The sequence below is a fragment of the Megalobrama amblycephala genome, linkage group LG6 (assembly GCF_018812025.1).
Source record: "Megalobrama amblycephala isolate DHTTF-2021 linkage group LG6, ASM1881202v1, whole genome shotgun sequence".
Classification (NCBI taxonomy): Eukaryota; Metazoa; Chordata; class Actinopteri; order Cypriniformes; family Xenocyprididae; genus Megalobrama; species Megalobrama amblycephala.
Genome location: NC_063049.1, coordinates 21,451,619 through 21,466,217, shown reverse-complemented (window position 1 = coordinate 21,466,217; position 14,599 = coordinate 21,451,619). Strand labels below are relative to the sequence as shown.

At 41.7% G+C, this 14,599-nt stretch overlaps 1 protein-coding gene across 9 annotated transcripts in view; it reads left to right on the top strand.

The window, feature by feature from the left end:
- The window catches only part of pard3bb (par-3 family cell polarity regulator beta b), a 449,216-nt gene that overhangs the window by 372,044 nt on the left and 62,573 nt on the right, over positions 1–14,599 (top strand). For 7 of the 9 annotated variants that reach the window (XM_048193363.1, XM_048193368.1, XM_048193367.1 and 4 more), the window contains one exon: positions 10,119–10,239. In XM_048193363.1, the coding sequence (XP_048049320.1) occupies positions 10,119–10,239 (121 nt within the window). The remainder of the gene's footprint in view (positions 1–10,118; positions 10,240–14,599) is intronic. The other 2 variants (XM_048193369.1, XM_048193365.1) reach the window with 1 other exon arrangement.

Here is a 14,599-nt window from a genome sequence, read left to right as displayed (position 1 = left end):
CTTTGTCACACTTAAAATGGATTGTAAGGTTGAGCGCACTGCGTATTGAACTTTTCTATACCATCCAAAGTATACACACTGCAAAAATAGTAAATGGCAAGTGTTGTAATATGCCATTCTGAACATATTCTCTCGTCCTCTTTCTCTCTCCCTTCCTCCATCACCCCTGTTTCATAGCCTGTGGCCATATTAATGTCGGGTTCCCTCTGTGCGTGACCAGCTGAGTTTATGATTATGTTTGGAACTGCAGGCTATGTGTATATTCGGGGGTGAGCGTATGTGCACTCATGTGTATTTGAGTGAGAGGTGTGTGCCTGTGTCTTTGATTAGAGCAGGACCCTTATTAAACATTGATGGTGTTATTCATTTGGAGGGTGAGGAGGGTGCTCAGTCAAAATGGCAGCAGTAATTAAGGCGTTCTGGATATGATGGCTGCATGATGGAGTGTTGAAAGCATAACTACGGAGCCCAGGCACTGCAGGGGAAATGGCTTGCTTGGGAACCACAGGCTGAAAATAAATGCACGCGTTTGGTTTATGGTGTGTGCGTGTATGTGGCTTGTGCAACTGCCAAATACCTTTAGAGAAAAGCTGATTTATTCTGTTGTGTGTTTTCGGATGCTTGTATTTTAAAAGTTTTAGCTTGAAGCTGATTCCAGTCTTGATCCACATCACATCATTCATGTGGTTAATGCAATAAATGCATAAATGAATGAATAAATAAGAGAGATAAAATTGCTGTGCTCTGCCAACGTAGAGTGCAAAAAAACATAATTATTATATTTAATTACTTATAATTATTTTACTTCTGAGTGTTCTGTGAGAGGCAAAATGCCAGTTTAAAGTAAAATAAAATAAAAAAATGAAGAGAAAAATAAGTGCAGAATAGATCATTCCTTTGTGACCATTAATATAGATTAATTTTAGATTAAAATGTACAAATATGTCTATTTTAGATCCTGTAGCTGATAAGTTTTCACCATATTTAAATACACTTTGTCTTCATATGATCATTTTTAAATGATTCTCGAGTGCGACACATTTAAAAGTATAAATATTCAGTGTCTCTCAATTAATATGAGATCATGAGGTTAAATATGTGGTAACTGCATATTTAATAATTACAGAAGAATAAGAAAAAGGTTTAATTTTTTTTTTTTTTTGGTTATATCATGTCATAACATTTAGTTATATTATGTCAGCTGCCCCAAAAAAATGTTTTATGCAATATTATAATGAATATATGTGGTAAAACCACTAGTCTCCAGAACATTTCATAGCGATGCTGTAATTCTCCTGTGGTCTCTTTGTCTCCATATCAAAAAACATGATTAAACACAGATTTAAGCTTCTTGTATCTAATAATGGATTTTCTCGCTTAATTTTTTTTCCCCTTCTCCCAGAAAGACTTGCTTTTTGCTGCTTTTTGCTTGTTGTCATGACCCTACTGATCTTGTGACATGAATTAGTGCACTAGTCTAGACCTGCATTTTTGCACGTCGTCCCACAAAGAGTCGCACGCTCAAGAAATCAACAGCATTGGCCCATTTCAGACACCATTAATGTGAAGTACAACCGCCGCAGCAAGTTTTTATGCATAATGCAATGGCTCCCCATTGTAGTCAATTTCAATTTAGCTGTAAAAGGTCATAATATTTTATGTATTAGTATTTTATGGACCTATTCACTGTTCCAATCAATACAAGATTTGGATCAAGACTTGCATGTGTGATTTCATCTCCTGTTCTCTCTTTCTTTCTCTCTTTTTTGTGCTATGTGCCTCATAAATTGTGTAAAGTAGCCGTGAGGGAGTGTGGTGGAGAGAAGATGGATGCTGCTACACTTTCGCGCTCAATTCTCTCAGCTCTCCAATCACTGAGATTGAGAAGTGAAAAATGGATGGGTTGTAACAGGGGCATAACTCTGCGTCTGCCCCCCTAGATGAGCTGCTGTCTGTCTGACCTACTGCTGTCCACCCTGATCTGTGCTGCAGTGCAACTCTTGCCCTGATGCCTCAGAGCTTTTCTACCGTGTAGAGGGCCATTTCTGTGGTTTGCTTGTGTGTGTGTGTGTGGCTATTTTTTATGGTTGATACTGAGGTGAAAAGGAAACAGCATTACTAACTCATTGAGCTTCTATAATGTGATGTTTTTCACAAAAAAAGAATATCCCACAATTAATTCAAGGCACAATAAGATCAATAATATTTCTTAATTTAATGTTGTCTTTGGGTGTGTAACTGGTAGAGCATAACAACAGCAACCCCAAGGTCATGGGTTTGATTCCCTGGAAAAACACATAAAATGTCAAGTACGTCACTTTGGATATTAGAGACGAAATGTTGATCTGCTCATGCGCGAGGTTAAAGCGTCGTAATCCTTTTATTTTTAATATTTGGCATGTTTGTGTTCTTCTGCGCATCCCTGTGTTTGTAACAAGCAGAGTGTACGCATGTTTTGCACTGCCTATAGGTGCATATTACTAATCCCCTTAAATAACAAAAACAATACTACTTATTGGTCAATGGCGCAGTCGTTTTCAGTTGTCTCAAAATAGCAACACGCCAACAATGCACCTGAACACACCTCGTTTTCAGACCAGCACGCCCATGGGTGAACAAATGGGCGTGAGTGCATTTGCTATTTAAACAACGTGGTGCTGGACGTGAAAATCTGTGGTTTTTATTACAATTTAAAATATGCAAAATATGCATTTAAAATGTGCATTTCGGTGCAGTATTTGAGAGGTTTATTTATTTATTTTATTCTGAGATGAGTAAATCTTATATTTCGCAATACTGTATTAGTTTAGATATGCACATATACTGTTGTGTAAATTAACAAACATTGATGCAAATTGACAAAAATTATGCATATTATTTTTTTCCCCTTGAAAAGGAGCTGAATAGCCTGTTAATATAGACATACTGTTAATATAGATTGGCAACAATACATTTTACCAAAGTGTTGCGTTTTTTTGGGGGTTTTTTTTGAAAATAAAAATTGTTAGGTACTGTATGTATTTGTTAGATTATGTATATATGTATACTATATTATGTGCTTTAAATGAGTTGGACAGGGACCTAAAACAACAGGAGTTGGCTTTGATGTCCTGGTATGCTGCGTGACTAAGAAAAGCAGAGGAAAAAAGAGCAGAAATGTGTGTTTGTGTGTGTTTTCGCGTTCGTCTGAATGCGTGCTTCACAGTAACACCTCCGGGACTGCAGCAGCAACATTAGGCCTGCTTGAGTCACAGGAATCTTTATTGTTCCTGAAAGAACAACAGATGAAAAAGGCTGTTTATGACAGCATGTGATGGAGAGAGGTTGGCTAGCTTTGTGTATGAGTGCGTGTTATTAATCTATAGTGGGACATTTGTTGTGTGTGTTTCTGCATAGACTGTTGGTTTGTTTTGAGACCTCACTGTACGGGTTCAGCGTCCCGTGTACAGAAGCTTGAGCTTGCGTGTGGCCGTCGGGTCGCAGCGCTCTGGCCCGTTCCCACAGCATCATCCCTCTGGAATGCCTGGCACTCGCTCTGTCTGCCTAACGAGCTTTTAAAAAAGACATGTTAATTTGTTTTGTCTTAATCTAATCCCTCCACTGTCTCATTCATCCTCTGTTCTCCAAGTTTTTCTCTCTTACACACACTCTGTCGTGCTCGCTCTCAGATAATCTGATTGGTCGGGACTTGAAAAAAAAATGTAAATTGAATTTTGGTGTTCTGCGTCTGAAGGGAGAATGAGGGAATTTTGTTGAGTGGTCAGCCTTCACTTGTTTTTGATGAAAGTACTTATTGTTCTCTAGTTGTAGAGTTGTAATTTTATTGTGAAAACAAGTCTGTTTTCTTCAGGGAGATTTCACTACATGTTGAGTTGACTTAGACTACATTTTTATCTTTTTTTTTCCTCTCTGAAGGAAAAAGAAAAACACTTTGTATTTTCTCCCTGACATGTTAAAGATCTTCGCCAAATCTAACCAACTGATTAAACCGAGCTCCTTCTCATCAACTAACATTTAACCGACTGTTGGGAGCAGCCCTATCCAATATTTATTATGTTTAATTTCAGCTTGATTACAATTACCAAAAATTATTTTCAATTGTTTTCGTTTTTATATTAGTTTTAGTTAACAATAACACTGGGCTCAATGAAATATAGCAGTGGGTGAGGCTACTCACAGACAGCAGAAGTAAAAACTACAGTAGCTGGTCAACAGAATGTCTTGCTGCATGTCAGTTTCAGCTGTTTATGACAAAATTTACATCTCTGCCAGGATTTTTTTTAATCACTATTTTATTGTGGCATGCCTATAGTTAAAGGGATAGTTGACCCAAAAATAAAAATACTGTCATTTATTACACTCGCACATGTGCGTTGAGTTGATGCAGGAGTCTGAACACAACACGCAGGCTTTGTGATGCTCTCGTGAGTTGACGCGAGTCTGAACACAACACGCATGCGTCGTGAAGCTCTCGTGAACACTCAAGCATGTGCGTTGAGTTGACGCGCGAGTGAACACAACACGCATGCGTCGTGAAGCTCTCGTGAACACTCGAGCATGTGCGTTGAGATGACGCGTGAGGGAACACAACATGCATGTTGTGAAGCTCTCGTGAACACTCACGCATGTGTATTGAGATGACGCGCGAGTCTGAACACAACACGCATGTGTCGTGAAGCTCTCGTGAACACTTGTGCATGTGCATTAAGTTGACGCGTGAGTCTGAACACAACACAACACGCATGCGTCGTGAAGCTCTCGTGAACACTCGCGCATGTGCATTAAGTTGACGCGTGAGTCTGAACACAACACGCATGCGTCGTGAAGCTCTCGTGAACACTTGAGCATGTGCGTTGAGATGACGCGAGTCTGAACACAACACGCATGTGTCGTGAAGCTCTCGTGAGCACATGAGCATGTGTGTAGAGATAACGCGCGAGTCTGAAAACAACACGCATGTGTCGTGAAGCTCTCGTGAACACATGAGCATATGTGTAGAGATAACGCGCGAGTCTGAACACAACACGCATGCGTCGTGAAGCTCTCGTGAACACTCAAGCATGTGCGTTGAGTTTATGCGAGTCTGAACACGACCCATGCGTCGTGAAGCTCTCGTGAACACTCGCGCATGTGCGTTGAGATGACGCGTGAGGGAACACAACATGCATGTTGTGAAGCTCTCGTGAACACTCACGCATGTGTATTGAGATGACGCGCGAGTCTGAACACAACACGCATGTGTCGTGAAGCTCTCGTGAACACTTGTGCATGTGCATTAAGTTGACGCGTGAGTCTGAACACAACACAACACGCATGCGTCGTGAAGCTCTCGTGAACACTCGCGCATGTGCATTAAGTTGACGCGTGAGTCTGAACACAACACGCATGCGTCGTGAAGCTCTCGTGAACACTTGAGCATGTGCGTTGAGATGACGCGAGTCTGAACACAACACGCATGTGTCGTGAAGCTCTCGTGAGCACATGAGCATGTGTGTAGAGATAACGCGCGAGTCTGAACACAACACGCATGTGTCGTGAAGCTCTCGTGAACACATGAGCATGTGTGTAGAGATAACGCGCGAGTCTGAACACAACACGCATGCGTCGTGAAGCTCTCGTGAACACTCAAGCATGTGCGTTGAGTTTATGCGAGTCTGAACACGACCCATGCGTCGTGAAGCTCTCGTGAACACTCGCGCATGTGCGTTGAGATGACGCGTGAATCTGAACACAACACGCGTCGTGAAGCTCTTGTGAACACTCAAGCATGTGCGTTGAGATGACGCGCGAATCTGAACACAACACGCGTCGTGAAGCTCTCGTGAACACTTGAGCATGTGCGTTGAGTTGACGCGCGAGTCTGAACACAACACGCATGCGTCGTGAAGCTCTTGTGAGCACATGAGTATGTGTGTAGAGATAACGCGCGAGTCTGAACACAACACGCATGTGTCTTGAAGCTCTCGTGAACACTCGCACATGTGCATTAAGTTGACGCGTGAGTCTGAACACAACACGCATGCGTCGTGAAGCTCTCGTGAACACTCAAGCATGTGCGTTGAGTTTATGCGAGTCTGAACACGACCCATGCGTCGTGAAGCTCTCGTGAACACTCGCGCATGTGCGTTGAGATGACGCGTGAGGGAACACAACATGCATGTTGTGAAGCTCTCGTGAACACTCACGCATGTGTATTGAGATGACGCGCGAGTCTGAACACAACACGCATGTGTCGTGAAGCTCTCGTGAACACTTGTGCATGTGCATTAAGTTGACGCGTGAGTCTGAACACAACACAACACGCATGCGTCGTGAAGCTCTCGTGAACACTCGCGCATGTGCATTAAGTTGACGCGTGAGTCTGAACACAACACGCATGCGTCGTGAAGCTCTCGTGAACACTTGAGCATGTGCGTTGAGATGACGCGAGTCTGAACACAACACGCATGTGTCGTGAAGCTCTCGTGAGCACATGAGCATGTGTGTAGAGATAACGCGCGAGTCTGAACACAACACGCATGTGTCGTGAAGCTCTCGTGAACACATGAGCATGTGTGTAGAGATAACGCGCGAGTCTGAACACAACACGCATGCGTCGTGAAGCTCTCGTGAACACTCAAGCATGTGCGTTGAGTTTATGCGAGTCTGAACACGACCCATGCGTCGTGAAGCTCTCGTGAACACTCGCGCATGTGCGTTGAGATGACGCGCGAATCTGAACACAACACGCGTTGTGAAGCTCTTGTGAACACTCAAGCATGTGCGTTGAGATGACGCGCGAATCTGAACACAACACGCGTCGTGAAGCTCTCGTGAACACTTGAGCATGTGCGTTGAGTTGACGCGCGAGTCTGAACACAACACGCATGCGTCGTGAAGCTCTTGTGAGCACATGAGTATGTGTGTAGAGATAACGCGCGAGTCTGAACACAACACGCATGTGTCGTGAAGCTCTCGTGAACACATGAGCATGTGCGTAGAGATAACGCGCGAGTCTGAACACAACACGCATGTGTCTTGAAGCTCTCGTGAACACTCGCACATGTGCATTAAGTTGGCGCGTGAGTCTGAACACAACACGCATGCGTCGTGAAGCTCTCGTGAACACTCAAGCATGTGCGTTGAGTTTATGCGAGTCTGAACACGACCCATGCGTCGTGAAGCTCTCGTGAACACTCGCGCATGTGCATTGAGATGACGCGCGAATCTGAACACAACACACATGCGTCGTGAAGCTCTCGTGAACACTTGTGCATGTGCGTTGAGTTGACGCGTGAGTCTGAACACAACACGCATGTGTCGTGAAGCTCTTGTAAACACTCAAGCATGTGCGTTGAGTTGACGCGTGAGTCTGAACACAACACGTATGCTTTGTGATGCTCTCGTGAGTTGACGCGAGTCTGAACACAACATGTGGTGTGAAGCTCTCGTGAACACTCGCGCATGTGCTTTGAGTTCATGCGTGAGTCTGAACACAACACGCATGCGTCGTGAAGCTCTCGTGAACACTCACGCATTGTGTTGAGTTGACGCACGAGTCTGAACACAACACGTATGCTTTGTGATGCTCTCGTGAGTTGACGCGAGTGAACACAACACGCATGCGTCATGAAGCTCTCGTGAACACTCACGCATTGTGTTGAGTTGACGCACGAGTCTGAACACAACATGCATGTGTCGTGAAGCTCTTGTAAACACTCAAGCATGTGCGTTGAGTTGACGCGCGAGTCTGAACACAACACGTATGCTTTGTGATGCTCTCGTGAGTTGACGCGAGTCTGAACACAACACGCATGTGTCGTGAAGCTCTTGTGAACGCGCATTGCAGATCAGTATTTTTGCAAGTAAAGAGGTAAATTGTGTTGTTTTGGATCTCTATGGAGGGACAGAAACCTCTCAGACTTCATCAAAAAGATCTTAATTTGTGTTCTGAAGATGAAGGATGGTCTTAACGATGTGGAACGACACAAGGGTGAGTAATAAATGACAGAATTTTCGTCTTTAGGTGAACTAACCCTTTAAAGCACAGTGTTTGCTTTCCATGCTAGTTCTACAATGTGCTTCCTCTGTTTTACAGCGTTGTTGTAATTGTTCACTTCATCCGAATTAGGTTATCAAAACAATGTCTTTATTGTGCATACAGTCTTTTAACTTATTGTGTTTTTCCCTCTCATTATTATCTACTGCCTTTTATTTTCGGCTGCACATTAATAGTACATAGGCAGCTGGCATTGTGCCCCAGGGGTTGATGTCCTGAATAATGTCTGTCTGAGGTGTGAATTTTACGATTGGATCCTCACCCACAGCGTCTGATCGCCGCATTTACCCCTCACTGAGATGGTGGACATGGCTGTTCTGCTCGGTGTGTTGACAATGGGAAGCAACAGTTGTGGAAAGGTTCTGTTTGTGTTAGCCGAGCGTTGAGAGATTGATTTTGGTGTTTGTGTGTTAGGAGCTATGAGATGACTGACAGGACTTTATCTCCAAAGTCACACTTCCACAGTTCTGTGCCACAACACAATATTTGTGCAAGAGAAACATCACACATTCCCCTCTTGAACGTTTGATAAGGGCATCATTTTGCTGTGTCTGGAAAGGCAGAAATGTTTATTGAGCTTTGGAGAAGTAGAATGGTATTAGAGGGATAGTTCACCCAAAAATCAACATTCTGCTATTATTTTCTCTCCTTATGTCTTTCAAATCCCATATGACTTACTTTCTTCTGTAGAACACAAAAGGAGAGTAAATTAACTAATGTTGTACAGATAACAATATTTTGAGTTTATGTTGATTAAACAAACCTGTTTCTTTGTATTAACTCATTTTTAGTTTCAGTGAACTCAAAATGTTAAGGCACCAGCAATAATTGAAATAATTATAGAAATAAAGAATCATAGAAATAATTTTAGTGCACTGCTGTCACAGGGAAGATATTCAGTGAATAATGACTTGAGGTTTAGTGTGATCTTCACACAAAGCTATCATGTGGCCTCAGAATACACTATCTGTAGCAAGCCTATTTTATTATGCTTTTATGTTTTTTTTTTTGTTTGTTTGTTTGTTTGTTTGTTTGTTTGTTTGTTTGTTTGTTTGTTTGTTTGTTTGTTTGTTTGGTTTTGGAGTGACCATTAATGCTCAGTTTGGTCTTCATAAACTTTGATTGTATGTTCCACACAAGAAAATAAGTCATACAGGCTTGGAATGATGTGAGGATTTAAGTTTAAATTATATAATGTTTTTTCTTTTTCTTTTTCAAATGTTTTTTACTGCACTAGGGGCTCTTTTTCTAAATGACGACGTCATGCTGAATCTTCTCTGCATGTGTGTGATTATGTGATTCTTGTTAGATATGAAGTGGGCTGTAACAAAGGGCTGTTGATTATCTGTGACAGAATTGAGTCTTTCTGTCTGCTTTAGCTCAGTTGTCATCACAGTGTAGTTTCTGATAAGTGCTGATGATAGAGCCGTAGCCTGGGCTACCAAATTATTCTTAAGTGGCTACAATCCGGACATATCAGCAGCCTGATAAACTGGGCTTTTGGTTTGTTATCCATCACATCATGTATAGGTCAAATCGATACTGGCTCTTTGTTCTAGATGGGTGTGAGTGGGCCGGGGTCGGGTGGTTGTGTGTTATCTTGAGCGTATAACTATAGGTCTATGAATGTGTATGTTGGGAAATGGTATTCATGCGTAGGAGACTGTGTGCGGATGTAAGGGGGTGGTGGGGCCTAGTCTTTGATGATCTGGGTTGATACGCAAAAGATTACAGGTTCAAATGTCACAAGTGATACTTAAAGCTTCGCTAAGTGGAACTGAATGCAGGGATCTTGAGATGTTTTTTTGAAAGTTGAAAAAAAAAAAAAAAAAGCAATAAAGTAGACCAAATCACTTCTATGTTATTTAAATAATGTTATTGTTAAAATTATTTAATGATGTTATTTAATTTAGTAGGTATTTAGAATCATTTATCTACAGCGACAAGGGACAGTTGGTTTTGAACTTATAACCTTTTGGTTACCAGCCCAGATCTTTAGTCACTATGCCACACCATCACGTTTCTTCATTAAGGTAATATTTTTGGTAAGTGGATTGTGTTTTTTTTTTTTTTTTTTCAGCAGTATGGACCGTATCCAGCAGCTGAGGAGGGAGTATCTTCAAGCTCGTATAGACGGAGCAGCTCCAGCCTATGAGGAACTGGAGGCCCGACGGAGAGGACCAGAGTACGAACAACACAGAGTAAGACATTAAACCCACACACCACCCATAAAACACACTTTCACCATCACATGGGGTCCAAAATGACCACTAGCCAGGCATCAGTGGATGTCAAAGTTGGTTTTAAGGCCAATTCACACCGCATAGTTGGGTTTTGTCGGGATCAGTGTGTTACCCCTGTCGGTGTCTGTTGGCGTTGGGTTTGATTTCATCCGACTGAACGTTCAATCAGCATTTGTCGGTGTCTGTTGGGGCAGTGTAAACATGACCGTTATTTTTCGTAAAATTCTAAATCCAACGGCCAACTTTGTTGTTGTTTATTGGCGTTTGTCTGTGCGGTGTGAATTGGCCTTTAGAGTAATATAAACTTGGCAGTGGTTAGTAACTATACAAGAAACTGGTTTAAGTTGAACAGTTAATTGTCAGAAAAACAGAACAGCTTATTTATACCATTGATTTATGAACAAAATATATGCTAGGGTGACCATATGTGCCATTTTCCCAGGACGTGTCCTGTCCAGGATTTGTAAATTGCCTAAAATGGCTTGAGCCCTTGCCTCTTTAAAGGTGCTAAAGAGGATGTTTTGTTTATACATTTTTGCAATATTACTTGAAACTGTCTTTACTAACTGATAAAAGACTATTTATTAGGTGCACTGAAAGTAATAATATTAATATACATCATCTGTGCATGAGGTAGTGCCTTAAAAACATCAGTCAGTCGTTTACGTGATCATCGCGTAAACGATTGGCCCTCTGGCTTGTCAATCACTGCCGTGACGTTCCTTGTGAGAGACGTGCGCGGATTGGCCCTCTGGCTTGTCAATCACTGCCGTGACGTTCCTTGTGAGAGACGTGCGCGGATTGGCCCTCTGGCTTGTCAATCACTGCCGTGACATTCCTTGTGAGAGACGTGCGCGGATTGGCTCTCTGGCTTGTCAATCACTGCCATGACGTTCCTTGTGAGAGACGAGCGCGGCTGCGCGCTCCAGTAACTTTCCACACTCCACAGGCGCTGCATGCAATGTTTTTGTCAGGAGACAGGAGTTACAACTGCAGATTATGAGTTACCTGCGGTGAGTCCGACATAATGAATCCACTAACACGATACAGCGAATGCCGGTGGTAAACACTCCAGTGTTTTCCAATACTCGTGCACGAGTTTTGGGAGGCGTTCCCTCGAAAGGAGGGGGGTTGTTCTTACGCATGCGCTCATTTCAAAAACTCAGTAACAGTCTTTGGTTTCTCAGTCGACGAAAAGATCCTCTTTATCACCTTTAATCGTGAAAGTGATCATATCGATGTGCCCCTGAACACGATTTCTAAACGGAGGTCTGTGCAAGCCACTGTTCTTATTGACAGTCTTCATGCAATGCATTAAAATGTTGTCGTATTTGCAATGCTTTGACCGTTCTCTGTAGATCCAGCCTTCTCGCAAGCCACGATTGGTCGATTATGTATAATGCACGCTATTGTTAAAATAATTTTTTAATCATTACCTTCTGTAAATATGAAAACAAAACCAAAACTATATTTTATGCAACATAGAAATCCTGGACAGGACGTGTCCTGGTAAAATGGCACATATGGTCACCCTAATATATGCACTACCATTCAAAAGTTTAGGGTCGGTAGGATTTTTGGATTTTTTTTACATTTTTTAAATGTGGCAGAAAGTTAATTTTGGACCGTGCATTCACATCACTTTTACCTTTTCATTTGATCAGAGTAGATATTTGCCCCAGTATCTCTCTATACTGCCTTGATTCAGCCATACAGACTTTAACATTCTTAATCAGGAGTCATAGAAACTTCCACCAAATACATTGGTGCTTTTCTTTATTACGATTGGGACAAACCAGCGTAATTTGTTTTCACTCAGAACACCTAGTAATTCCCTTTGTGTGAGATCAATAGTTATACCTCTCAAATTCAAATGAGCTAACGTCTGTTTTTGTAAGAGCTGCAGTGAACAATGAAGCATCGCAGGCTGTGGGATTAGAGAGGCAGATCGAATTAAACTAACTCCAAACAGCAATCACCCAATCTAACGAGCCTGCTCATTAAGGTCGACACTGCATTTATTCGTTTGCTCGTCTGTGCTTATTTATCTATTTATTCAGCGCTAATTATTCAGCTACTGAAGGAAACAAACACTCACTGCGTCAAAGCAAAACAAAGTTATCAGCTGCCATTTTTGCATGAGAGGAAACATGTGAGCAGTTTTCGCACTACTGCAGTTTGTTACTACCTAAAGGCCTGATGATTGAAAATGGAAATGATGACGATTGACTGGGGAAACATAAGAGAATTTGCCATATCCTGTGACTTTACACACACTCTGTCTTGAAGACACATTCACAGAAGTTTCCACACCCTATTCTGTGCCTGCAGTGTAGTCTGCACCACAGATATAAATAATACTCCTCATGACAGACACATTATGACTGCCTATTGTTACAGCTGCCTCTCGTTTGCTTTCAGATTTAGCCCTTTTATGGACATATCTGTAGCCTACAGTACATATCTCACTCCATCAACCCACAAGGATGTTCCTGGTAAACAGAGAGAAATGAAAAAGAGATCTGGATTGGGATTTCTTTTGTTGGACTGTTCCAAAACCAGCTATTGCCACACACGCAAATCTTTTCTTTTTCTTCATACAGTCCTGCTTTCCAGTAAAAGTTTTAACTTTTCTCTGCCAGAGGATCCTACCGCTGATGTCATAACTAGGCCTATGTGTTTTTCTTTTGTATATATGCAGAGCTGCAGTGTTTACTGGTTCATTACTGTTCTGTGTGAGTGTGGGACTACAGGACAACAGTAGGGTTGATATAGAGTATGTATAGACATTGATTGATGACTGCTCAACCACTCCATGAATTTCAGTGCTGACTCAGTGACTGCATTGCTCAGGCATGACTGTGGTGTAGTTGTCTCAGTGACCGCAAGTTTACTTGTAAGTACTTTTGACGTCCAGATGAAATTAAGGCTTGGCATTTGTCAGTATTTGTGTCAAAAAATGGGTCTGTTCCAAAACCCAGTGAGCTGCCTCACTGTCTACTGCCTACATGAGAACGTTCCTTCTAAGGCAGCATCTTAACAGATATAGAAGTGTTAGCATGATGCTAAGCTAATGATACTCTGATCAACATAAAAGTACATAGCATGTGCAAATTTAGGGTAAAATAGTTAATTAGACTATTTGTATCTTTGCTATTATTTATTAAAGGTGCCCTAGATTATGTTTTTAAAAGATGTAATATAAGTCTAAGGTGTCCCCTGAATGTGTATGTGAAGTTTCAGCTCAAAACACCCCATAGATTTTTTTTTATTAATTTTTTTAACTGCCTATTTTGGGGCATCATTATAAACACGCCGATTTTATTCTGTGGCCCCTTTAAATCCCGTGCTCTCCGCCCACAGAGCTCGCGCTTGCCTTGAACAGTGCCTTAACAAAGTTTACACAGCTAATATAACCCTCAAAATGGATCTTTACAAAGTGTTCGTCATGCATGCGGCATGCATGAGTCGGATTATGTGAGTATTGTATACGGTTATATTGTTTACTTCTGATTTTGAATGAGTTTGATAGTGCTCCGTGGCTAACGGCTAATGCTACACTATTGGAGAGATTTATAAAGAATGAAGTTGTGTTTATGCATTATACAGACTGCAAGTGTTTAAAAATGAAAATAGCGATGGCTCTCTTGTCTCCGTGAATACAGTAAGAACCGATGGTAACTTTAACCACATTTAACAGTACATTAGCAACATGCTAACGAAACATTTAGAAAGACAGTTTACAAATATCACTAAAAATATCATGATATCATGGATCATGTCAGTTATTATTGCTCCATCTGCCATTTTTCGCTATTGTTCTTGCTTGCTTACCTAGTCTGATGATTTGGTTGTGCACATCCAGACGTTAATACTGGCTGCCCTTGTCTAATGCCTTTTATAATGTTGGAAACGTGGGCTGGCATATGCAAATATTGGGGCGTACACCCCGACTGTTACGTAACAGTCGGTGTTATGTTGAGATTCGCCTGTTCTTCGGAGGTCTTTTAAACAAATGAAATTTATATAAGAAGGAGGAAACAATGGAGTTTGAGACTCACTGTATGTCATTTCCATGTACTGAACTCTTGTTATTTAACTATGCCAAGATAAATTCAATTTTTCATTCGAGGGCACCTTTAAATTAAAGGTTTTTTTTAAATCAAAATATACTCGGGCCAGTTCCTGTTAGATTCTCACCTACTGGAGACTTACCACTTGGCCCATTTCTGTCTGCGGCGATTGTGCTGGATGTTTGTGTACTCACTGCCCGATTCCGGCCCGAATCAATCGGGCCTGATGTGGCAGCCGTTACCTT